The 27,077-nt window shown below is 45.2% G+C and overlaps 1 protein-coding gene across 4 annotated transcripts in view; it reads right to left on the minus strand.

The window, feature by feature from the left end:
* tkfc (triokinase/FMN cyclase) overlaps positions 1 to 27,077 on the minus strand; it is a 180,745-nt gene that overhangs the window by 109,605 nt on the left and 44,063 nt on the right. For all 4 annotated transcript variants that reach the window (XM_068046053.1, XM_068046054.1, XM_068046052.1 and 1 more), the window contains 2 exons: positions 20,226 to 20,342; positions 12,056 to 12,175 (listed from right to left, as the gene is read on the minus strand). In XM_068046053.1, coding sequence (XP_067902154.1) covers positions 12,056 to 12,175; positions 20,226 to 20,342 — 237 coding nt within the window. The remainder of the gene's footprint in view (positions 1 to 12,055; positions 12,176 to 20,225; positions 20,343 to 27,077) is intronic.

The raw sequence follows: 27,077 nt of genomic DNA on the forward strand, positions 1-27,077 counted from the left end.
TTGTCCATGAGACCTACCTCCTGCTCCCTCCATCCCATTCCCATTAAACTGCTGACCACGCAACTTCCCTTCCTGATCCCCATGTTAGCTGATATTATTAACTGTGGTCTCTCATCAGGTGTGGTCCCTCTCTCCTTTAAATCTGCTGTCATCATCCCTCTCCTCAAAAAAACTCTTCATCCCACCATCCTTGCAAACTACCGTCCCATCTCCAGCCTCCCTATCCTCTCCAAAGTCCTTGAATGTGTTGTCGCCTCCCAAATCCCATCCCATCTTTTCTAGAACTCTATGTTTGAATCCCTCCAATCAGGTTTCCACCCCTGCCATAGTACCGAAACAGCTCTCATCAAAATCATAAATGAGATCCTATGTGACTGTAATAAAGGTAAACTTTCCCTCCTCGTCCTTCTCAATCTGTCTGCAGCCTTTGACACGGTTAACCACAACATCCTCCTCCAACACCTTTCCATTGTCGTCCAGGTAGGTGGGACTGCTCTCACATGGTTCCATTCTTATCTATCTAATTGTAGCCAGACAATCACTTTCAAAGGCTACATTGCCTGCTCCTGCACCATTCCCTCTGGTGTTAGTCATAGTCATTGAGTCATGGAGTTATACAGCACAGAAACAGGCCCTTCGGTCCATCATGTCTTTGCCGGCTATCCAGCACCCAACTATTCGAATCCCATATTCCTGCACTTGGCCCATAACCTTATATGCTATGGCGTTTCAAGTGATCATCGAAATACTTTTTAAATGTTGTGAGGGTTCCTGCCTCCACCACCTCTTCAGGCAGTGCGTTCCAGATTCCAACCTCCCTCTGGGTGCAAACATTTTTCCTCAAATCCCCCCTAAACCTCCTGCCCCTTACCCTAAATCTATGCCCCCTGGTTCTTGACCCCTCCACTAAGGGAAAATGTTTCTTCCTATCTAACTTATCAATGCTCCTCATAATCTTGTACACCTCAATCATGTCCCCCCTCAGCCTTCTCTGCTCCAAGGAAAACAACCCTAACCTTTTCAGACTCTCTTCATAGTTGAAATGCTCCAGCCCAGGCAACATCATGGTGAATTCTCCTCTGCACCCTCTCCAGTGCAATCACATCCTTCCTATAGTGTGGTGCCCAGAACTGTACACAGTACTCTAGCTGTGGCCTAACTAGTGTTTTATATAGCTCCATCATAACCTCCCTGCTCTTATATTCTATGCCTCGGCTAATAAAGGCAAGTATCCCATATGCCTTTCTAACCACCTTATCTACCTGTGCTGCTGCCTTCAGTGATCTATGGACAAGTACACCAAGGTTCTTCTGACCGTCTGTAATTCCTAGGGTCCTACCATCCATTGTATATTCCCTTGCCTTGTTAGTCCTCCCAAAATGCATTAACTCACACTTTTCAGGATTAAATTCCATTTGCCACTGCTCCGCCCATCTTACCAGCCCATCGACATCTCCCTGTCATCTAAGACTTTCCTCCTCACTATTTACAACACCACCAATTTTCGTGTCATCTGCGAACTTACTTATCATAGCTCCTATATTCAAGTCTAAATCATTAATGTACACTACAAACAGCAAGGGTACCAGCACCGATCCCTGTGGTACACCACTGGACACAGGCTTCCAATCGCAAAAACAGCTCTCAACCATTACCCTCTGCCTCATGCCACTAAGCAAATTTTGGATCGAATTTGTCAAATTGCCCTGGATCCCATGGGCTCTTACCTTCTTAGCCAATCTCCCATGCGGGACCTTATCAAAACCTTACTGAAATCCATGCATACTACATCAACTGCTTTACCCTCATCGACACATCTAGTCACCTCCTCGTAAAATTCAATCAAGTTAGTTAGACACGATCTCCCCCTGACAAAGCCATGCTGACTATCCGTGATTAATCCCTGCCTCTCCAAGTGAAGATTAATCCTGTCCCTCAGAATTTTATCCAATATTTTCCCAACCAATGATGTTCTGAAGAAGGGTAACTAACCTGAAACGTTAACTCTGCTTCTCTCTCCACAGATGCTGCCAGACCTGCTGAGTATTTCCAGCATTTCTTGTTTTTACTCCAGAAGACCCACCTCTTTGACCAAGCTTTCGGTCATCTGACCGAATATCTCCTAATATGGCTCAAAGTCATATTTTGTCTTAGAATGCTCCTGTGAAGCACCTCAGGACGTTCTATTACATTAAAGGTACCATATAAATATAAATTGTTGTTACAAATTCTGAAGTCATCCACATTTGTGCCCAAAATCAGGTATTCACAAATCTCTAATCAACCATGTGCAAAGGGTACTTGAAAATAAGAACCGATATCCTTGCGTAATGAGACAGCTGAATCATTCAGCTAGCCCCAGTATTCAGGGATTAACCTAACCACTTGCTGACTTGAAAACCAACCCTTTGCATAATTGAGTGAGTCACAGATAGTGCTTGAATAAGGGTCAAATTAAGAGGCTCAGACTATTGCTGAGTTGATATGTAGCTGAATTCACAGATTAGCCACAAAACAGAGGCTACTTCATGAAAGTAAATGTCTAAACTCTTCATTAGTGTCAGTGCAGGTCGTGATGCAAGCTCATTTGAGTACCACTGGGCATTTCACTATCAAATTCTGCATAGTCGAGTAATGGTTCCCTACTCTGTAAACTACAACAGCATTATCAGACACATTTTAGATTTTAGCAAGACTTTTGACAAGGTACCATGTGGCAGACTGGTTAAATAATAAAATCCCATGGGATCCAGAGAAATGCAGCAAGGTGGATACAAAAATGGCTCAGTGGCAGGAAACAAAGGGTAACGGTTGACAGTTGTTTTAGCGACGGGAGCGCTGTTTCCAGGGCGTTCCGCAGGGGTCAGTACTGGGTCTCCTGCTTTTAGTGGTGTATATTAACGATTTGGGCGTAAATGTAGGGGGCATGATCAAGAAGTCTGCTGACGACACAAAGATTGGCCATGTGGTAGATACTGAGGAGGATAGTTGTAGGCTGCAGTCTGGTCAGATGGGCAGAAAAGTGTCAAATGGAATTCAACTTGGAGAAGTGTGAGGTGATGCATTTGGGGAGGTCAAACAAGGCAAAGGAATGCACGATTAATGGGAAAATACTGAGAAGTGTAGAGGAATTAAGGGACTTTGGAGTGAATGTCCACAGATCCCTGAAGGTAGTAGGCCAGGTCAATAAGGTGGTTAAGAAGGCATATGGAATCCTTTCCTTTATTAGCCGAGCTGGGTGGTTATGATGGAACTTTATAACTCAATCGGTTAGGCCACAACTCAAGTACTGTGTGCAGTTCTGGTCACCTCGTTACAGAAAGGATGTAATTGCACTGCAGAGGGTACAGAGGAGATTTACGAGGATGTTGCCAGGACTGGAAAAATGCAGCTATGAGGAAAGATTGGATAGACTGGGTTTGTTCTCCTTGGAACAGAGAAGCCTGAGAGCAGATCTGATTGAAATGTACAAAATTTTGAAGGGCCTGGATAGAGTGGGGGTGAAGGGTCTATTCACCTTAGCAGAGAGGTCAGTGACGAGGGGGCATAGATTTAAAATGATTGGAAGAAAAATTAGAGAGATGAGGAAACATTTTTTCACCCAGAGGGTGGTGGGGGTCTGGAACTCACTGCCTGAAAGGGTAGTTGAGGCAGAGACCCTCAACTCATTCAAAAGGAGTCTGGATATGCACCTCAAGTGCCGTAAGCCGCTGGGCTATGGACCAAATGCTGGAAGGTGGGATTCGAATAGGTGGATCGTTTTCGGCCAGCACAGACACAATGGGCCAAGTGGCCTCTTTCTGTGCCTTAAACGTTCTATGATTCTATGATTAATGTGGGAGACCTCTGACTTGTAGATGGTGAGCACATTTGGGTCATGCTGATGATGATAAGACCAAGCCATAATTAAGGCCGACCTCAATCTACTTGGAATTGAGACAATCATTAGGAGTGGATTTAAAGAGTTGGCAGCAACATAAAGATCTCTGATTAGAGAGATCAGTACACACCTTCAGGAAGTAGCCTCCAACAGGGTGCAAACGAACAGGAATTGGCAAGACCTTGCCTGTTTTCTGGCAGCACTTGCCACTGGACAAGCGATAGAAAAGACATTGAAAGATTTTATTTATTTATTCATGGGATGTAAGCATTGCTGGCAAGGCCAGCATTTATTGTCCATCCCTAATTGCCCTTGAGAAGGTGGTGGTAAGCCGCCTTCTTGAACAGCTGCAGTCCATGTGGTGTACAGTGCTATTAAGGAAGAAGTTTCTGGAGTTTGACGCAGTGACAGTGAAGGAACATAAATATTAGTTCCAAGTCAGGATGGTGAGGGACCTGGAGGGGAACTTGCAGGTGGTGGTGTTCCAATACATTTGCTTCCCTCGTCCTTCTAGATGGTATAGGTCATGAGTTTGGAATGTGCTGTCAGAGGAGCCTTGGTGAGTTGCTGCAGTGCATTTTGTAGATGGTACACACTGCTGCCATTATGCACTAGGGGTGGAGAGAGTGAATGTTTAAGGTGGTGGATGGGGTGTCAATCAAGCAGGCTGCTTTGTCTTGGATGGTGTCGAGCTTCTTGAGTGTTGTTGGAGTTGCACCTATCCAGGCAAGTAGAGAGTATTCTGACCTACTCTTGTAGCTACAGTATTTATATGGCTGGTCCAGTTAAGTTTCTGGTCAATGGTAATCCCTACGATTTTGATGGTGGGGGATTCAGCAACGGTAACCCCGTTGAATGTCATGGGGAGATGGTTAGATTTAGGGATGGGCAACAAATGCTGGCCTTGCCAGCGACACCCAAATCCCATGAAAGAATTAAAAAAAAGGTAATGCCATTAAATGTTGAGATTCTTTCTTGTTGAAGATGGTCATTGCCTGGCACTTGTGTGGTTCGACTCCTTCTTGCCACTGTCAACCCAAGCCTGAATGTTGTCCAGGTCTTGCTGCTTGTAGACATAGACTGCATCAGTAGCTGAGGAGTTGAGAATGGTACCGAATGCTGTGCAATCATCAGTGCACTTCTCCACTGTTGGAGAACTTCTCCACTTCTGTTGGAGGGAAGATCATTAACAAAGCTGTAGAAGATTGTTGTGCCGAAGACACTACCAAGAGGAACTCCTGCAGTGATGTCCTGGGGCTGAGATGATTGGCCTCCAACAACCTCAACTATTTTCCTTTGTGCCAGGTGTGACTCCAACAGTGGAGAGTTTTCTCCCCGATTCCCATTGACTACAATTTTGCTAGGCTCCTTGATGCCACAGTTAGTCAACTGCTGCCTTGATATCAAGGGCAATCACTCTCACATCAGCTTGAGTTCAGTTCTTTTGTCCATGACTGGACCAAGGCTGTAATGAGGTCTGGAGATGAGTGGCCCTGGAGCAACCCAAACTGAGTATTAAGTTAGCAGGTTGTTGCTGAGTGAGTGCTGCTTGATAGCACTGTCGATGACACCTTCCAACAATTTGCTCATGATTGAGAGTAGACTGATAGGGTGGTAATGAGCTGAACTGGATTTGTCCTGCTCTTTGTGGACAGGACATACCAGGGAAATTATCCACATTGTTGGGTAAATGACTATTTTGCCAGCTGTACTGGAACAGCTTGGCTAAGGGCGTGGCTAGTTCGGAGCACAAATCCTCAGTACTACAGTGGGGATGTAGCCTTTGCTGTATCCAATGCCTTCAGCCGCTTCCTGATATCACGTGGAGTAAATCAAATTGTCTTAGACCCGCATCTATGATGGTGGAATTCTCAGGAGGAGGCTGAGATGGATCATCCATTAGGCTGGCTGAAGATGGCTGCAAATGTTTCAGCCTTGTCTTTGAGGATGGGGATGTTTGTGGAGCCTCCTCCTCTGGTTAGTCATGACCGGATGTGGCAGGACTGCAGAGCTTTGAGCTGATCCATTGATTGTGGGAATGCTTAGCTCTCTTTATAGCACGTTGCCTCTGCTATTTAGCATGCATGTTGTCCTGTGTTGTAGCTTCACCAGGTGGCAACTCATTTTTAAGTATGCCTGGTGCTGCTTCTGGCATGCTGTCCTGCATTCCTCATTGAACCAGGTTGGTTGCTTGGCTTGATAGTAATGGTAAAGTGAGGGATATGCCTGGCCATGAGGTTATAGATTGCAGTTGAATACAATTCTGCTGCTGCTGACGGCCCACAGTGCCTCATGGATGCCCAGTTTTGAGCTCCCATTTAGCACGGTGGTAATGCCATACAATATAACAAAGTAAGTAGAGCCCTGTAACCAGAATAGGACAGAACATTAGACATAGTCGGCCTTCGTAATCACAATGATAGGTTCATAAAAGACCTCATCCTAAACCTTCATACCCACTCCTTCCGTGAGTGTGTTACTTAAGAATGGCACATTAAAGAGAGAAAGAGAGAGAGAACAGTATGCTATTGTGTATAGCATAAGGAGACAGCACAGCTGCGCATCACACTGAATAAGTACCAAGATTGTGGTCAATTTTATCTACCCAAAATTGAATTTAATGTGCGACAGCAAAATAGCAATCTATAACCTCATGGCCCGGCATATCCTTCACTCTACCATTACCACCAAGCCAAGCGACCAACCCGGTTCAATGAAGAATGCAGGAGAGCATGCCAGAAGCAGAACCAGGCATACCTAAAAATGAGATGCCAACCTGCTGAAGCTACAACACAGGACTACATGCATGCTAAATAGTGGAGGCAGTGTGCTCCAGTGGGAAATACTGGCTGAAGCTAGTAATGGTGTCATTTACAGTGGTATAGTGGTTTAGTATGGTGATCACTTTCATTTGTGCTGCTCACGCTGTGTGAATGTTGCTTCTTGTCTACAAGAATGGGTGTAATAGAATACAAAGTTCATTAACTGTGTCACCAACAAGGAGTAGCCTCTGTATATACAATTTTTCACTGCGGTTTAGGCACCTGGCACATCTGCATTGATCTGGGAAAGGTTCCAATTGATTGGAAAAATGCTAATATAACGCCCTTATTCAAAAAGGGAGGGCGGCAGAAAGTAGGAAACTATAGACCAGTTAGTTTAACATGGGTTATTGGGAAATTGTTAGAATCCATTATTAAGGAAGTAATAACAGGACATTTAGAAAGACAAAACGCAATCCATCAGCGTCAGCATGGTTTTATGAAGGGTAAATCGTGTTTGAATAATTTGCTGGAGTTCTTCGAAGAGGTAACAAGCAAAGTGGATAATGGGGATCCTGTAGATATAGTATATCTGGACTTCCAGAAGGATTTGATAAGGTGCCGCACAAAAGGTTAATACACAAGGTAAGATCACATGGGGTTCGGGGCAATTTATTAGCTTGGATAGAGGATTGGCTAACCAACAGAAAGCAGAGAGTCGGGATAAATGGGACTTTTTCTGGTTGGTAAGATGTAACTAGTGGGGTGCCACAGGGTTCGGTCCTCAGGCCCCTACTATTAACAATATATATTAATGACTTGTTTGCAGGGATAGAAGGTACTATAGCTAAATTTGCAGATGACACTAAAATAGGTGGGATAGTAAGTTGCAATAAAGAAATAAGAAATTTACAAATGGATATGGATAGGTTAGGTGAATGGACCAAAATTTGGCAGATGGAGTTTAACGTGGATAAGTGTGAGGTTATCCATTTTGTTCGGAAGAATAGTAAGGCAAATTATCTAAATGGAGAGAAACTTCAGAGTGCTTCGGTGCAGAGGGATCTGGGTGTCCTCGTGCATGAATCGCAGAAAACTAGTATGCAGGTACAGCAGGTAATAGGAAGGCACATGGAATTTTGGCATTTATTGATAAAGGAATAGAGTATAAAAGTAGGGAAGTGTTGCTGCAACTGTACAAAGCACTAGTGAGACCGCACCTGAAGCATTGCGTACTGTTTTGGTCCCCTTACTTGAGGAGGGATGTCGTTGCATTGGAGGCAGGTCAGAGGAAGTTCACTGGATTGATTCCAGAGATGAAGGGTTTTGTCTTATGAAGAGAGATTGAGCAGTTTAGGCCTTTATTCTCTGGAGTTTAGAAGAATGAGAGGAGATCTAATTGAGGTATGCAAGATGATTAAGGGGATTGACAAAGCAGACGTAGAGAGGATGCTTTCTCTGGTGGGGCAATCTAGAACGAGAGGTCATAGTTTTAGGATAAGGGGTAGCAGTTTTAAAACAGAGATGAGGAGAAATTACTTCTCTCAAAGGGTCGTGAGTCTGTGGAATTCACTACCCCAGAGTGCGGTGGATGCCAGCACATTGAGTAAATTTAAGGAGGAGATAGACAGATTTTTAATGAGTAATGGGTTGAAGGGTTATGGAGAATGGGCAGGAAAGTGGAGTTGAGGCCGAGATGAGATCAGCCATGATCGTATTGAATGGCGGAGCAGGCTCGAGGGGCTGAATTGCCTACTCTTGCTCTTAGTTCTTATGTTCTCATTGCTCTTTCTGCATTGGGTAGTACGGAGTCCTAATGGTCTATTTCTCACTGCCCTTGAATCACCCTGCCCTTTCTCTCCTGTTCATCCTACTTCTAATTCAATATGTCCAGTAATATTGCACTTGATGCTGCTGAGTGTGCTGGTAGCCTCCTCTTCAGAAAGATGTTTCCTGCTGCGTTCACTGCTGGAACTCAAATAGTTCCTGCTGGTGCGATGATGGAAGGTTTGGTTTGGAGAAATTAATGGAATATGCGAATGAAATTATTGCTAAATACATTTGCCTGTTTCCAGTTAATTTTCCATTAACAAGAATTTAAACAAGAAAGGTTGAATGCTAAGTGTATACTTTAACAGGGACAAGTTGAGTAAATGATCACGGTACTAGCACTGACACAAAAAAAAGGATAAAATGGTAACATTCTTGATTGCATCTAACGAACACATGAAATCAAAAAAATTTTGATAATGCAGATAAGCAGGGCATATAATACCAACGTTTTTAAAATCTGATTAGTTTAACTAAATGTGTGGGAAACCTGACGTATCCAGAAGGCCTTGCATATTGATAGGCCTTCTGCTTTTTGTGAATGAAACATTGCAGCCTGTAATAAAATTATTATTTGCTGGAGGACTCACTGCTGTCATCTTGCTAGGGCTCATTACTAGATCTATTGTACTACAACTTCTGTGTAACATCTTAAAACAAAGTTTGCCCCATGGTCCTTCACAGAGGAGAAACAAACACACACCAGCAGAACAGCCGTTAGAAGAGATAAACAAAAGTATGAAATTATATTTATAGTGCCGTTTCATGTCCTCAGGACATTGCAGTCACAGTTCTTTTGAAGACAAACATAGCTGCGAATTTGTGTACTGCAAGGTCCCATAAACAGAAAATAGAGTCATGAAAAACATGCCATGCTGAATGATGATTTTTAATTCATCGGTTGGAAAACCTACATTAAACTTTTGAAAAGGAAAGCTGCAACCCTACATTCAACGTTTAAAAAACTGGCAACTAAGATGGCCACCACAGTTTGCATTGAAATTCTTCACATTCCAAGTCATCGAAGTGGAGACGCTTGTCTAAATAGCTCTCATCCAGAACAATGGCTTGAACAGTTGAGTGAATTATCTGGTCACCCTTGTTAGCAAGACATTCAAAGCCATCTTGGAGCATTCACATTAGTGGAGAAAAATCTCCAGGAGCTAAATATTGAAAACAGTAAGACCTGAGAGAGATTGGGATTCTTAGTCTTGAATCTCATTAAAGTGGAGAAAAAAAATACACTGAAAGAATCATGTGACAGTCTCCCCAGCCTGTGTAAAAACTTACAGTTTATTTTGCACACAGCAGACAAGCTTTAAGAGCTAATTAGTGCAGGACCACAGTGGGGCTGTGTGTGTGTCTCTCTCTCCAGGTAATACTTCAAGTTTTGAATCCTGTCTGCGACTGTGGAACATCCAAGTCTATCATTGCTACAGACAGAGCCCCCAGGGAAGAAAGCCACCTGTATCACTGTCTCCAAGCAAACCATGAACCAAGGGGGCTATTTCTACCAGCCAGGAACATCAGAATCACGACTTCAGCTGGAAAACAACTGAACCTCAGACCTCACAGACTGTATATTATTTTTATTTGTTCTGGACTCTAATCTAACCAAACTATTCTTCATAACTCTGTAACCTATTTGTGTGTGTGTGTGTGTGAGAGAAAGAAAGTTGCAACATAGTTTATTATTTCTACTTGATCACATTATGATTTTAAGTACAATAAACTAACCTCTTTCTTGTTTAAACTCAAGAAAACCTGTCTGATTGGTTCTTTTATGATCCTTGCACATAAATGGGTTAATCATTCACTGAATTGGTAAGCACATCCACTGTTTAAAAAGGAATAAACCCTGTTGCAGTCAAACAAGGAAAGGGACAAGAGGGGAGCCTTTCGACCCCTCCTCACCTGACTGTAACAATAGGATAAGTGATTGTATAATCTGTTTTACCAGTGTTAGATCAGGGAGGAATATCGAACAGGAAACCAAGAGAACTCCCTATCCTTCTTTGTACCTTTCACATACACTAAAAAGGCAGATGAGGCTTTGTTTCAACACCTTACCCAAAAGATACAACCTCAACAATGCAGTACAACCCCAGTAATGAGTGAAGTGTTAGCATAGATTTTATGCTCAAATCCACAAGCTTCTGACTCAGAGGTAAGAGCGCTACCACTGAGCCAAACCAATGCTTCCAAAACAAAAATCCTCTGATAGCTGGAATGGGTCAGTAATTCCATAAAACAATGAAGAGCAAATTATATCCTAGTTCAAAGATAAAAATTTTTACATTTTTACAGGGAAAATACAATTCAAAAGTGTCGCAAGCCATCATAAAAGCTTGAGTATACATTGATGATATCTCAAAAATGTTCATTATTTTATGCTGTAACCCAGACAATATTCAAGTGTTATTGAACTTGAATGAAACATAGGGCTGCATTTTATGCGCCAGACAATATTCAATTGTTATTGACCTTGAATGAAACATAGGGCTGAGTTTTATGTGCCCGCCGCCAAAAAGAATGGCGGCCCACCCATGCGGCCGCAGGTCACGGAACCGTCGTGATCCTAAACGCAGTGGCTTGTTTAAATAGCCAGGGCAGGCCGCACCACCCACCACCCCTCCCCCACCAATCACATGGAGGGGGCGGGCTGTCCGTCCCCTGAAATGGCATCAGCTGCCTGTGCAGGCACTGATGCCATTTTTAAAGGGCTGTTAGCCCTACGAACAGATTTAAAGATAGATTTAAATTAAATAAATACATTTCTTTTGCCCCTCCCCCACCCCAATAACAATTAAATTAATTATTTATCCCCCCCAAACACTTAACTTTACCATCTGACCTCCGCACCCACCCCCCCCACCCCACTCCACAAACTGCACAAATTTTAAACTACCACCCTTCCCACTTCCCCTACACCCATGATGTTAATTTGACCCTGTTCCCCCCACACTGAAACTTATCTTCTACCTCCTGCCACCAGTGTGGCACCTCGTTTCCCCAGATGGAGATCCAAAGGCATGGGAGTGCTGGCCGCCAGGCCGAAGATCGTGGCGGGCCATCAGGAGGTGACTTAAGTTTATTTAAATTAATTGTTTTAATTGATTTGCATATTAAAATTGTGGTCCCGTCGCCTAGCGGCGGGGAGGCCACCATGGTACCTCGCCGCCACTGGGAGGATCAGGCCTGGCCCTCCCGGTGTTGAGGTCTGTGGCGGGCTTCATCTGGAGCCATCTTCAGGACCCCTGCTACAGAACCCGACGCCTGGGGAGAACAAAATCCAGCCCATATAGTGAAACTATATCATAGTTTTTGTTTACTTCTCACAAATTCTGCATTACTCTTTCTCCCTCATTGTCACCATCACTCTTCCTCCCTCCCTCTCTCCTCCAGTCATTCTTGCTCTCACTAATTGCAATCACTCTTGCTGTCATACTGGCTCTATTTAATCTCCCTTGCTGCTAACTTTTTATTAAATTTATCTCATTACCTACACTGTCTTTAGTATGGTTATATTTCACTCCACAAGAACACTTTCACGAACCACATAAACAATGTGAGCAGCCTCTACCTGACCCAGGAGGTGTATCTGTGTTCTCAGGTTCCAAGGAAGGGGCATTCAGAGTCTTGCATTTCCGTGCCAGACTGTGTTTCCCTGCAATTGTCCAGCCGGGAGCTAAAGTACGTGAGTCTGTAAGAAAAATAAGGAGCAGAATCTTGTTGCAAAGAAACATATCAGTACAGGCACGCTGGGATGATGCACTCTCATCATTCATTGATAGAATAAAATTCTAAGACAACTCGCACAGTGGCACAGTGGTTAGCACCGCAACCTCACAGCTCCAGCGACCCGGGTTCAGTTCTGGGTACTGCCTGTGTGGAGTTTGCAAGTTCTTCCTGTGACTGCACGGGTTTCCGCCGGGTGCTCTGGTTTCCTCCCACCGCCAAATACTTGCAGGTTGATAGGTAAATTGGCCATTGTAAATTGTCCCTAGTGTACGTCGGAAAATGGTAGGGAATGTGGGATTAATGTAGGATTAGTATAAATGGGTAGTTGATGGTTAGCACAGACTCAGTTGGCCGAAGGGCCTGTTTCAGAGCTGTATGACTCTATGACTCTAAAATTGGCCTCCAAAAAATTGACTTCCCGCTTCCTCTCCAATGGCTTAATGAATACACTCCATGTGGTAATAACTCATACAGACCAAGAAGGCCCCGATTCTCACCTTTGGTTTCTGGTGTTAGCTGATCTCAGCCAAAGCATCATCAAGGTGCTGGAAAAACAGCAAGAATGTCCTGCCCATTCAGAGGTAGGTACATGTGGAGATAACTGGTGATGAAGGATCAGGTTTAGCTATAGTGCCTTCCCCTACAGCTGAATGGCCCAAAGACACTCATTACCCATCAAAACTTACAAGGGGTGCCACCACTCATCAAACTGTACTGCATGTGTCAGTACCTTCAGGAGAATAGGGACAACAGGAGAAATTCTGTAGAAGAAATAAAGGGAGCAAAACAGAACTGTAGCTGAAAATTGGCATAGGGATTGCAATACGTGATGAACCCACACTTGTCGTTTCCGACTAGCAGTATGCCAACTTTGCAAGGCCTGATAATTTGCATGGTTGCTGCATGCAGCCACTACTCCATGCACTGCTGAGTGGCTGCACATCTCAGCAGGGGTACACTTTTGTGCGAGGCTAGCGCCACTCAAAGATAGCCTGCACTACTTAAAAGTCAGCTTGCATCTCTTAAAGTGGCGATACATTCTGGCTGCATTAGGTGCTGGACCAGTTTGTGGAAGAGAGTCTAAGCAGGAAGAAAAGTGAATTACAATGAAACAGGGACAGAACATACTCCAAGGTTCTCTGACGCTGCACTGGATGCCTTTGAGGAGGAAGTAGAGAAGAGAGAAGTGACCTATCCACAGGGGGCCAGGCAATCCTCCAGACAAAATTTGCAAAAGGCAGTGGAACCAGCTATCTGTGGTGATCAATGCCAGGAAACAAGCCCCAAGAACCTTGATGCAGTGCTGTAAAATGTTCAATGACCTCACAAGAGTATTTAAGGTCAATGAATATATCTTCAAATGCCATATCCCACCAACTGCACCACTAGCCTCACACACCGCTCAATACATCACACCCCGCCCCCACATTCACCCAACAATTGCTTATCAATCCCAAACTATCTATCATTCATAATTTCACCTCACCTTCACACACTTAACACTGTTGCAAGCCTCATGCTTCACAGCTTGCACACACTGCCAGCTATTCAACCAAAACAGCCGCACTATCCAAACAAATTGCATCACACTCAATGACACTCTTCTCTCTGTTGCAGAACAAGGTGGTGCACAGCTGGAGACAGCAATCGGCAGGAGACAGGCAAAGTTGCTTGTCATTACGCCAATGGAGGAGGCAGTGGCTGCCATCATTGGAGTGGCTGTAAATGAGGTTGTGGCCAACAATGAAGCTGAAGCCATCAAAGATGACAGTGTTCGCATACCTAATCCTCCTCACATCCCACTTTCCCCTCATCCTACAAGCTGCAAGTGGGTGTAAGCATGCACTATCTGCTTTTCAACTCCTTCCGTCATGACAACCCTACACTTGTGCCTTTCTCCTTTCTGGCATCCAAGAACTTCAATTTGACCAGACTGCGGTGGAAAAGCACTATGACAATGAATAAGAATAAATACTATCACTTGCTCTCACACTGAAGGCACTAGCTCAATTACTGGAATTGCATGTATTTTAGTGGATAGTGTAGAGGCAGGATCTGCACATGGTGAGACACCAGGCACGAGGGACCTGTAGACTGGGCAGGGGACAAGGGTAACACAGGTTCCAGCTCGCCAGACTTCTGCTACAGAGGAGTCAGATGGTCACTTTAATTGGGTGGGCTACAGAAGAAGAATATGCACACTGAAATGCTTGGTGCATTGGCAGGCCTGCCACAAAGTCTGCATGCAATGTCAAGGAGCATGGAGGAGTCCGGCATCAACTTGGCACAGGACTTTGCAAAAAGCTTGGAGCCCATCCTTTCCAGAGTGTAAGTGGAGGCCTGTTCCATGAGCACACTTATGAACTCAACCATTATGCAGCATCTGATGGTCGATGTCTCAGCTTCCGTTACAGAACAAGCAGAAGCCACCCAATGTCTGGGTGCTATTGTGGAACCTGAGACTTCTGTAATACATTGTCAGCTTGCTGCCATGGAACCTCCAACTGTTCTCATTCATGCAAGTGCAGACTGCTGCCATTATGGTTGTGGATCAGTGTGCAAGGGGCTTGCAGAGTGTCACAGCAATCCACCAATCTGGCCTGAGGAAGTGGTAGTGGCTCTGTGGGGCACGAGCCTGCTGTCCTCTCTCAGGATGATAGCACTCATCCTCTCACCAGTGTCAATTTGCCCATGCCTTTCTGTTGCCTATCAGCCAGCCAGCCAGCTCAGACTGCTGCCAAGATGGTGCAGTCCTAAGCGAGACTTCAAGGGCCACAGCTGCTTGAGGTCGTCTACAAGGCCATCTGCAGTCTCTCCCACTGAAAGTCAGCAGCCTTCCACCAGCCATACTGCAGCCACTGAGGTAGCACTGTGTCATAGCACTAGTTCAGGCAATGGCACATGGAAGGCAGGCAGTAAAAGAATGCACAAAGGTGATTAGTTGGCATTTGTACGGAATATGCTATGGTTTGATTTATAAATTTGGTTTGGAATGTTTATTTTGTGTTGATTTTTATATTTATATTGTGGCCAAGTGAACACTGTGATGATCAGTCACAGTTCAGCAATGCCCACATCCCGTGAATGAATAAAAAAAGTCAATGCTACCTTACATCATGGGGAAACCTGCGATCCTCACAAAGCAGCATGCTAGCTCCGCCTGATTCTTTCTAGTTAGAGAGAATGAAATGTTGGGCTGCTCGTGAATGGGGAATTGGGTTTGCGCTTACTGGTATTGCAGTCGAATGACTTGTTCATGGACAGCTCGGCCAGAGAGTAATGGTGTTGGTTGCCTCCTTCCTTTCCCTTCATCCTCCTCCTGTGCCACAGTTGGCTGTGGTATAGCTGGTGGCAAGGACTGTGGCCTCATGATGGCGAGGTTGTGCAACATACTGCAGATTACCATGAATCTTGGCATGCACTCTGCCAAGTACTGCAGGGCTGTTCCAGAGTGGTTCAGGCATTGTTTCAGCACCCTAATGGTCTGCTCTATCACATTCTTGTGGCAGCATGGTTTTTGTTGTATGCATGCTGCCCACATATGTACAAATTGTGCACCGGAATCATGAGTCATGTCGTCAAAGGATATTCTTTGTCGTCCAGTAGCCACCCTCTGGTTTGTCATGGTGGCTCAAGTGCAGATGGCACGACAGACTGCTGCAGAATGAAGGCATCATGATTGCTGTCAGGATATGGGGCAGTGACCTGCATGAGACACTGCCTATGGTCACATACCAGCCAGACATTGAAGGAGTGGAATACCTTTTGGTTCCAGTACATCTCAGAGTTGACATATGGCATCCACAAAGCAACATGCTTGCAGTCTCACCTTCCAAACATGCGAGCTCTACCACCTAGAAGGACAAAGGCAGCAAATGTATGGGAACACCACCACCTGCAAGTTCCACTCCAAGTCCCACACCAGCCTGACTTGGAACTATATCACCATTCCTTCACTGTCGCTGGGTCAAAATCCTGGAACTCCCTTTCTAACGGCACAGTGGGTGTACCTATTTCACATGGACTGCAGCAGTTCAAGAAGGCAGCTCACCACCACCTTCTCAAGGGCAATTAGGGATGTGTAATAAATACTGGCCTGGCCAGCAATGTCCATATCCTGTGAATGAATTAAAAAAAAGTCAATGCTACCTTACATCACGGGGAAACCTGCAAACCTCACAAAGCCACATCCTAGCTCCGCCTGATTCTGGCTAGAGAATGAAATGTACTCAGCTTTCTTGGAATACAGAACATCAGTACCTCACTTATTCAAAGTTGGCAGAAAACTGGGAGATGTTAGAGATGTTGCCTGCTGCAGCCTGGAAGGAGCCTGACACAAAGAAGTTACTGGCCACAGTCACCTTTACAAAACATCTGGTGCTGGGGAGTCAAATTTTGCAGCCACTGTATTTCAAATCACTTTATTGCATGCCTAAAACTTTGGAATGTTTCTGAGAAATGTGCTAAGGGCTGTATAAATGCAAGTTTTCCTACTACCAGAACCTATCAGAGTGTAGTCTCCATTCAATTCAACTCTGATCCCATTGCTCCTTAGTGACTGGGTTTTTGACACTCCACGTGCAGGGTACCACTGACTGCATGTACAGAATCTTACAGGTGTTACAGATGTACTGCAACCAAAAGGGATTTCACTCTCTCAACATCCAGCTGGTGTGTGACCATATACAGCATATCAGGCAGTTTAATACCCAGTATTCTTGCAGCAGTCACTGTGCCTTCATTCTGCTGTAGTCCACTGTGCCATCTGCATTTGAGCCACCATGACGAACCAAAGGGTAGCTATTGGGCAACAAGGGCTCATGATTCTGGTGCACAAACTACGCACGTGGGCAGCATCCAAACAATGCTACCACATGGAACATCACAGAGCAGACCAGTAGGGTGGTGAAACAACACTCTCACTGCCTGGACTGCTCTGGAGCAACCATGCAGTACTTGGCAGAGGGAAAGTCAAGATTCATGATGGTCTGCCACTACTGCACAACCTTGCCATCATGAAGGGACAGCACTTGCCATCCATATTGCAGCAAGCTGAAGAGCAGGAAGAGGAGGAGGAATAGGAGGCGGAATAAGAAAGGAAGAGGAACCAACACAGCCCGTGAGCGAGTCATCTGAGTGTGATACCAGTAGACACAAACTCAATTCTCCATTCACCAACAATCCTAAACTTTACCTTCTGCCCTTTATTAACCAGCAGAGTGTCTGTTTTGCCACAATGCAAAAATAAGTCAACACAAAAGAAACATTCCAAACCAAGTTAATAATTAAAGCACACCATACATATTGCATACAAATGTCAGGAAATCAGCCTTGTCCATTCCCTGAGTGCCTTTACTTGTCCTAATGCCCCTTTGAATACTGGTATCCACAGTCAGAGTGCAGGGTTTGGAGTCCATCCTTTCCAGAGAGGAAATGGTGGCCTACCCCATGAGCACACCTACAGACCCAACAGTAATGCAGTGCCTGGTGGCCAATATCTTAGTCTCTTGCAACAAAAGCAGAAGCCACATAACATCTGAGTGGTGCAATGGAAGCCCAGACTCCTGTGGCACAAGGCCAGCTTGCACCCATGGAACCTCCGACTGCTCTCCTGCAAGCTCAGTTTGCTACCACACAAGCTCAGACTGCTGCCATTATGATACAAGTGTGCTCATGTGGTAGGCCACCATTTCCTCTCTGGAAAGGATGAACTCCAAACTCTACACAAAGCCCTGTGCCATATTCAAGCTGGACTCCTCTAAATTCCTTGATATTGCACACAGTCTTTCTGGCAGACCTGCCAATGCATCAAGCATTTCATTGTGCCTACCCATCAACCTCCTTCTCTAGCCTGCCCCATTAAAATGCTGTAGAACTTGTGCGACATCATCCTCCAATGACCTGGCACCTGCGTTACCCTTGCCCTGCCCTGGTTTCCGGCTACCCTGCCTGGTGTCTCACCAAGTGCAGATCCTGCCTCTAAGCTATCCTCTAAATTGTGTGCAATGTTAGTATCTGAGTTGGTGGCTGTGTGTGAAATTGAGTGACGTTCTTTCGTTTTCATTGCAGTCTCCCTTTACTTCCACCTCTTGATCTTTCACCACTGCCTGGCCAGGTTGCGGTTCTTGGGTATTTAAAAAAAGAAAGGTGCAAGGGTCAGGTTGTGATTAGGGGAGGAGAAAGAAAGAGGTGCATGCTTACATCATCAAAGACTGTTGGATGAGGGAGAAATGAGATGGATGTGAGAAGAAGAATTAGGTATAAGGATATCATCGTCTTTGATTATTTCAGCCTCGCCATTGGCCACGGCCTTAGTGGCAGCTGCTCCAATGATGGCAACCACCGTCTCCTCCATCCGGGTAAGGACAAGTAGCCGTGCTTGCCCCTGCCAGTAACCTCCTGCTGCCTCTGGTTATTTGCTAATTTGTCCTGAAAGGGAGGGAAGTGGGTCAATGACTGTGGTGCAATCTGTTTGGTTGATGTGGCTGTCATAGGGGTCACCCATTTAAGACAGAGATGAGGAGAAATGTTTTCCGTCAGAGGGTCGTGAGTCTTTGGAACTCTCTTCCTCAAAAGGCAATGGAAGCAGAGTCTTTAAATATTTTTAAGGGAGAGATAGATAGAGTCTTGATGAGCAAGGGGGGTGAAAGGTTATCAGGGGTAGGCAGGAATGCGGAGTCGGGGTTACAATCAGATCAGCCATGATCTTATTGAATAGCTGAACAGGCTCGAGGGGCCGAGAGACCTATTCCTGCTCCTGATTCGCATGTTCGTTTGTCATGGACAAATAGTTGGCAGCATGTGCAAGCTGTGAGATGTGGGTGTGAGGTTTGCAGCAGTGCTAAGTAAGTGAGGATGCAGTGAAGCTATGAATGTTAGGAAGGAGTTACCATTGATAGACACTGTTGATGGATGAACCATACGGGTTGTGGTGTATTGAGCAATGTGTGAGGCTAGTGATGTAGTTGGCAGGATATAACATTTGAAGATACATTCACTAACCTTGACCACTCATGTGAAATCATTGATCTTTTTGCAGCGCCACATCCAGGTTCTCAGGGCTTGACTCCTGGCATTGACTGTCACGGCTATCTGGTCCCGTTGCCTTTGCAAATTTTTTCTGGAAGACCGCCTGGCCCTGTGAATAGATCACAGCTCTCCTCCTCTCCACCTCCTCCAAGGTATATAGTGCAGCGTCGGAAAACATGGAGCACGCTCTCTCTCCTGTTGCACCATAATTCAACCTTCTTCCAGTTCAGAATCTCTTCCACAAACAGTTCCAGCACTGGCTCTAGGCAGAATGCATCTCCATTTTAAGAGATGCAAGCTGACTTTAAGTAGTGTAGGGTAGCTTTAAGTGGTGCTACCCCCCTACAAACTTGGACCCACTGCTGAGGCATGCTCCACACACCAGCACATTTAGCGCTGACTGCATGAAGCAATCATGCAACTTAGCAGGTAGCATGAAGTTGGCATCCTAACCGCACTGGAAGCAATGTACGCAGGTTAATCATTCATTGCAATCCCGTGCCCATTTTTATGGCTGTCAAATTTGGCCCCCAAATATCTGTTGCAATGTTGGCAAATTAGATTGGACACTAGGGGTGTACAAATTCATAGCTGGGTCTCTATTGCACCTCTTCAGGTGCTACACCATCCACCTTGATTATTAAAGTGACCCATCCCCAGGATTTGGGGCAAGATTAACCTCTTCTCCAGCAGCGGAGGCCACAACACGTATGAGGGCCCTGGAAATTTAGGGTCCAGAACTTACACATGAGTGCTCTAGGTGAAGAGGGTTTGCAGACTTGCCTTGTTTTCACCTAATATCTTAGCTGAAATAGTTTTAGCTCTGCAACCCAGCACAGCAGAGAAAAATGAACAGCTTCTCCATCCAACATTTTGACAGTACGCTAAACTCTCTCTATCTCTGAGTTGTCCAGTCAGTGTCTTGCTAGAGCAGTGAATAAGAGCTGTGAAATCTGCAGCAGCTTTCACCTAAAAGCACTCACCCAGGAGTTTCAGTTGTTCGCTATCCACATGCATCAGTGTCAGAGAAGTTCCTCCCATTTCCAAAGATGTCATAAATGACCCAATGTAGGCCCTTTCAATAATGACCTCCTTACTCTCTGAAAGAGATGCCCAGAAAAGATCATCTAAATTACAACAGCAAAATTTCATTTGACACACATTTAAAGAATTCAATTGTTCAGGGGCTTCAATTTGACACTGCGTTTCAGCCATTTAAAAAAAATTTACAAAACACACATGCACATCCCCAAGGAAACAACAAGATAGCATGGCACAAAAGTGAATTGGGAGCAGGGGCTGTGTCTCTATGAACCTGGCATTTGTATCCATAGAGACTGAAATTTATTGTTTTTATTCCGTGGGCAGAGATGCCATGATGCCAATTTTACTTCATGAAATGTGGTTTGAATCTCACACAAGCAGAGAGGACCAGAGAGGAATAAGGAAAAAGGACTGTGATATAAAAAGAGCACAAGAGAAAAAGAGAATGCGAATGAACTCACGAACATTATAGACCAAATGTGCACAGACAGCTTCAAAACGAATACGAATGTGAGTGTGCAAGTAATGGAACAAGAGTGACAGTAAATGAGAATGCAGAAGCAAAGAAGTTCACAATAGAGAGCATGACAGTTGTGTGCAAAAGAAAGTAAAAATGAGAGTGGAGGAAAGGCAGGATGAGACAGAGAGGGACTATGGAAGAGGGAGTCCACGTTGGACTTAGACCTTGTGCTGCCATAATTTGCAATTTGAGATGCCTAATCCTTTGTTTTGATATGTTGACTGATCTCCTAACCTCAACAATGCTCCAATGTATCTCATTTAAGTCAGATCTGATCTCAGCCCTAGACCCTTTAATGACCACAGTATTTGCAGGTTGGATCATTTGTTATAGTATTGTTTATGAAGAGACCTCCTTCTGACCTAACTTGCAATTTGAGATGCCTAGTGATATTGCTGAAGACAATAATTGTGATTGGACAAAAAAAGTTTGAAGCTGCTAATTTAGATACAGACTCCTTTGTGTGGCAACTTTTGAAAAAGAAAATCCAGAATTACAGTTGCAGCATTAAAATTTGCTTCCTTTTTATCAAATTGTCAAATAGGTTGAGCCTGAGACATAGGGATAGAATTTTATTCCCACCATTGGCCGCTCATTTGTGTAGTTTGTTGTACAGAAGATCAACTGGTCTCCCCTGTTGTCCTTCCATGTCACAATCTATTTAGACTAACAGGCTGATGATGTGCTACTGAATAATATAGGAACGGTGTAGACCATTCAGCCCCTCGAGCCTATTCCACCATTCAATTAGATCTGTACCTCAACTCTATTTACCTGCCTGTGTCCCGTATCTCGATACCTGAACCAAATAAAAATCTATCAATCTGTCTTTAAAATTTCAACTGATGCACGATCCACAGACCTTTAGGGGAAGAAAATTCCAGATTTTCACGACATTTTGCATGAAATAATGATTTCTGATTTCACTACAAATGGCCTTGCTCTAATTTGAAGATTATGCCCTATTGTTCCAGATTCCCCAACTAGAGGAAATAGTTTCTATGTAGATACCCTATGGAATCCTTTTATCATTTTAAACACCTTGATTATATCACTACTCAACCTTCTAAACGCAATGGGATAAAAATCAAGTTTGCTCTTATAATTTAACCCTTTAAACTCTGTTATCATTCTGGTGAATCTGCATTGAGCCTGCTTCAAGGTCAATGTGCTACTGAAACCCTCATTCATGCCTTTGTTACAATTCCAACGCGTTCTTTGACAGCCTTTCGTGTTCTATGCTCTATAAACTTGAGGTCATCCAAAACTCTGCTGCCCATGTCCTAACTTGCACCAACTCCCATTTACCCATCAACTCGGTGCTCGTTGACTTACATTAGCTTCCGGATAAGCAATACCTCAATTTTAAAATTCCCATCCTCATTCTCATCCCCTGTAATCTCCTCTGGCCCTACAGGTCTCTGAGAGACCTGCACTCCTCCAATTCTGGCCTTTTGAGCAACCCTGATTTTCATTGCCCCACCATTAGTAAACTTGCCTTCACCTGCCAAGGTCTTAAGTTCTGGAATTTCCTCCCTAAACCTCTCCTTCCTCATTTCCTCTCCTTCCTCCTTTAAAATGTTCCTTAAAACCTACCTCTTCGACCATGCTTTCAGTCATCTGCCCTAATATCAGCTTATTTGGCCACTCAGTTGTATCAAACTGTGACAGAAAAATCAAAAAAGAATAAACCCGGACAGACCACCTGGCATAAACCTAGTCATCGGAAAAGGCAAAGTCATACCTTGACAAGTTGAGCCAGCCAAGTCCTTTTTTTAATTCTTCTTTTGGGCCTCCTTATCTCGAGAGACAATGGATACGCGCCTGGAGGTGGTCAGTGGTTTGTGAAGCAGCGCCTGGAGTGGCTATAAAGGCCAATTCTGGAGTGACAGGCTCTTCCACAGGTGCTGCAGAGAAATTTGTTTTTAATTAATTCACGGGATGTGGGTGTTTCTGGTTAGGCCAGCATTTGTTGCCCATCCCTAAGTGCCTTTGAGAAGGAGGTGGTGAGCCGCCTTCTTGAATCGCTGCAGTCCATGTGGTGTAGGTACACCGACAGTGCTGTTCAGAAGGGAGTTCCAGGATTTTGACCCAGCGACAGTGAAGGATTGGTGACATAGTTCCAAGTCAGGATGGTGTGTGGCTTGGAGGGAAACTTACACGTGGTGGTGTTTCCATGCATCTGCTACCCTTGCCCTTCTACGTGGTACTGATCGCAGGTTTGGAAGGTGCTGTTGAAGGAGCCTTGGTGAGTTGCTGCAGTGCATCTTGTAGATGGTACACACTGCTACCACTGTGCATCAGTGGTGGAGGGACTGAATGTTGAAGGTGGTGGATGGAGTGTCAATCAAGTGGGCTGCTTTGTCCTGGATGGCGTCAAGCTTCTTCAGTATTGTTGGAGCTGCATTTATCCAGACAAGTGGAGAGTATTTCATCACACTCCTGACCTGTGCCTTGTAGATGGTGGATAGGCTTTGGAGAGTCAGGAGGTGACTTACTCACCACAGAATTCCTAGCCTCTGACCTACTCTTGTAGCCACAGTACTTCTGTGGCTGGTCCAGTTCAGTTTCTGGTCAATGGTAATTCTCCGGATGTTGATAGTGGAGTATTCAGTGATGGTAATGCCATTGAATATCAAGGGGAAATGGTTAGATTCCCTCCTGTTAGAGATGGTCATTGCCTAGCACTTGAGTGGTGTGAATGTAACTTGCCAATTATCAGCCCAAACCTGAATATTGTCCAGGTCTTGCTGCATTTCGACATGGACTGCTTTAGTATCTGAGGAGGCGCGAATGGTGCTGAACATGGTGCAATCATCAGCAAACATCCCCACTTCAGACCTTATGAAGGAGGGAAGGTCATTGATAAAGCAGCTGAAGATAGTTGGGCCTAGGACACTACCCTGAAGAACTTTCTTTAAATTTGTTTCATGGGATGTGGGCGTCGCTGGCCAGGCCAGAATTTATTGCCCATCCATAATTACCCTTGAATAGGTGGTGGTGAGTTGCCTTCTTGAACCCTTGTCCATCTAGGTGGTAGAGGTCGTGCGTTTGGAAGGTGCTGCCTGAGTAGCCTTGGTGTGTTGCTGCAGTGCACCTTCGAGATGGTACACACTGCTGCCACTGTGTGTCAGTGGTGGCGGGAGTGAATGTTTGTGAACGGGGTGCCAATCAAGTGGGCTGCTTTGTCCTGGATGATGTCGAGCATCTTGAGTGTTGTTGGAGCTTCATCCATCCAGACAAGTAGAGAGTATTCTATCACACTCCTGACTTGAGACTTGTAGATGGTGGGCAGGCTTTGGGGAGCCACGAGGTGAGTTACTAACCGCAGGATTCCTAACCTCTGACCTGTTGTAGCCACAGCATTTATATGGCTACTCCAGTTCATTTTCTGGTCAATGGTAACCCCCAGGATGTTGATAGTGGGGGATACTGCGATCGTAATGCCATTGAATGTCAAGGGGAGATGGTTAGATTCTGTCTTGTTGGAGATGGTCATTGCCTGACACTTGTGTGGCGCGAATGTTACTTGTCACTTATCAGCCCAAGCCTGGATATTGTCCAGGTCTTGCTGCATTTCCACACGGACTGCTTCAGTCTCTCAGGAGTCGTGAATGGTGCTGAACATTGTGCAATCATCAGCGAACATCCCCACTTCTGACCTTATGATTGAAGGAAGGTCATTGATGAAGCAGCTGAAAATGGTTGGGCCGAGGCATGGTGAACTCATGCAGTGATGTCCTGGAGCTCAGATGATTGACCTCCAACAACCACAACCATCTTCCTTTGCGCTAGGTACGATTCCAACCAACAGAGAGTTTTCCCCCCGATTCCTATTGACTCCAGTTTTGCTCGGGCTCCTTGATGCCACTCGGACAAATGCTGCCTTGATGTCAAGGGTAGTCACTCTCACCTCACCTCTAGCGTTCAGCTTTTTTGTCCATGTTTGGACAAAGGATGTAATGAGGTCTGGAGTTGAGTGGCCTGGCAGAACCACCTGGTGGACTTCAATGTCCATCACCAAGAGTGGCTCGGTAGCACCCACTACTGACTGAGCTGGCAGAGTCCTAAAGGACACAGCTGCTAGATTGCATCTGCAGCAGGTGGCGAGGGAGCAGGTTATTGCTGACTAAGTGCCGCTTGACAGAACTGTCGATGACACCTTTCATCATTTTGCTGATGATTGAGAGTAGACTGATAGGGTGGGTTAGATTTGTCCTGTTTTTTGTGGACAGGAAATATCTGGGCAATTTTACACATTGTCGGATAGATGCCAGTGTTGTAGCTGTACTGGAACAGCTTGGCACGGGGCGCAGCCAGTTCTGGAGCACACGACTTAGGTGTTATTGACAGAATGCTGTCAGGGCCCATAGCCTTTGCAGTATCCAGTGCCTTCAGTTGTTTCTTGATATCACATGGAATGAATCAAATTGGCTGAAGACTAGCATCTGTGATGCTGGAGACCTCAGGAAGAGGCCGAGATGGATCATCCATTTGGCACTTCTGGCTGAAGATGGTTGTAAATGCTTCAGCCTTGTTTTTTGCACTGATGTGCTGGGCTCCCCCATCAATGAGGATGGGGATATTTGTGCAGCCTCCTCCTCCTGTCAGTTGTGTAATTGTCCACCACCATTCACAACTGGATGTGGCAAGACCACAGAGCTTAGATCTGATCCGTTGGTTACGGGATCGCTTAGCTCTATCGCATGTTGCTTTTGCTGTTTTGCATAAATGTAGTCCTGTGTTGTAGCTTCACCTCATTTTTAGGTCTGCCAGATGCTGCTCCTGGCATGCCCTCCTGCACTCTTTACTGATCCCCAGCTTGATAGTAATGGTAGAGTGTGGGATATGCCGAGCCCTGAGGTTACAGATTGTGGTTGAATACAATTCCGCTGCTGCTAATGCCCACAGCCCCTCGTGGATGCCCAGTTTTCAGTTGCTGATCTGTTTGAAATCTATCCCATTTAGCAAGGTGGTGGTGCCACACAACACGATGGAGGGTATCCTCAATGTGAAGACAGGACTTTGTCTCCACAAGGACTGTGCGGTGGTCACTCGTACCAATACTGTCATAGACAGATGCATCTGCGACAGGTAGACTGATGAAGATGAGGTCAATTAGGTTTTTCCCTCTTGTTGGCTCCCTCACCACCTGCCGCAGATGCAGTCTAACAGCTATGTCCTTTAGGACTCAGCCAGCTCATCGGTAGTGGTGCTACCGAGCCACTCTTGGTGATGGACATTGAAGTCCCCCACCCAGAGTACATTCTGTGCTCTTGCCACCCTCCGTGCTTCCTCCAAGTGATGTTCAATATAGAGGAGTACTGATTCATCAGCTGAGGGAGAGCAGGAGGTTTCCGTGCCCATGAGACTTCATGGGGTCCGGAGTCAAATGTTGAGGGCTCCCAAGATAACTCCCTCCCGACTGTATACCACTGTGCCACCACTTCAGATGGGTCTGTCCTGTTGGTGGGAAAGAACATATCCAGGAATGGTGATGGTGGTGTCTAGGACATTATCTGTATGGCATGATTCCCTGAGTATGACTATGTCAGGCTGCTGCTTGACAGGTCTGTGATACAGCTCTCCCAATTTTGGCACAAGCCCCCAGACGCTAGTAAGGAGGACAGGGCTTGGTTTGCCTTTGCCCTTTCCAGTGCCTAGGTTAATGCCTGGTGGTCCGGCTGGTTTCATTCCTTTTAGACTTTTCTCCAGCAGTTTGGTACAATTGAGTGGCTTGCTTGGCCATTTCAGAGGGCATTTAAAAGTCAACTACATTGCTGTGGGTCTAGAGTCACATGTAGGTCAGACCAGGTAAGGACGGCAGATTTCCTTCCCTAAAGGACTTAGTGAACCAGATGTGTTTTTATGACAATCGACAATCGTTTCATGGTCACCATTATTGAGACAAGCTTTTTTTAAATTTCAGATTCATTGACTTTAAATTCCGCCAGCTGCCATGGTGGATTTTGAACCCATGCCATCAGAGCATTAGCCTGAGCCTCTGGATTGCTAGTCTAGTGACATTACCACTACGCCACCGCCTTTAGCCAAGCTCTTCCAGTACAGCGACAACACTGGCATCTGCCCGACAATGTGAAAAATTGCCCAGGTATGTCCTGTCCACAAAACGCAGGACAAATCCAATCCAGCCAAATACCACCCATCAGTCTACTCTCAATCATTAGCAAAGTCATGCAAGATGTCATTGAGAGTGCTATCAAACAACACTTACTCAGCAGTAACCTACTCAGGGTTGCTTAATTTGGAT

This window comes from Heterodontus francisci, chromosome 14 (assembly GCF_036365525.1).
Source record: "Heterodontus francisci isolate sHetFra1 chromosome 14, sHetFra1.hap1, whole genome shotgun sequence".
Lineage (NCBI taxonomy): Eukaryota > Metazoa > Chordata > Chondrichthyes > Heterodontiformes > Heterodontidae > Heterodontus > Heterodontus francisci.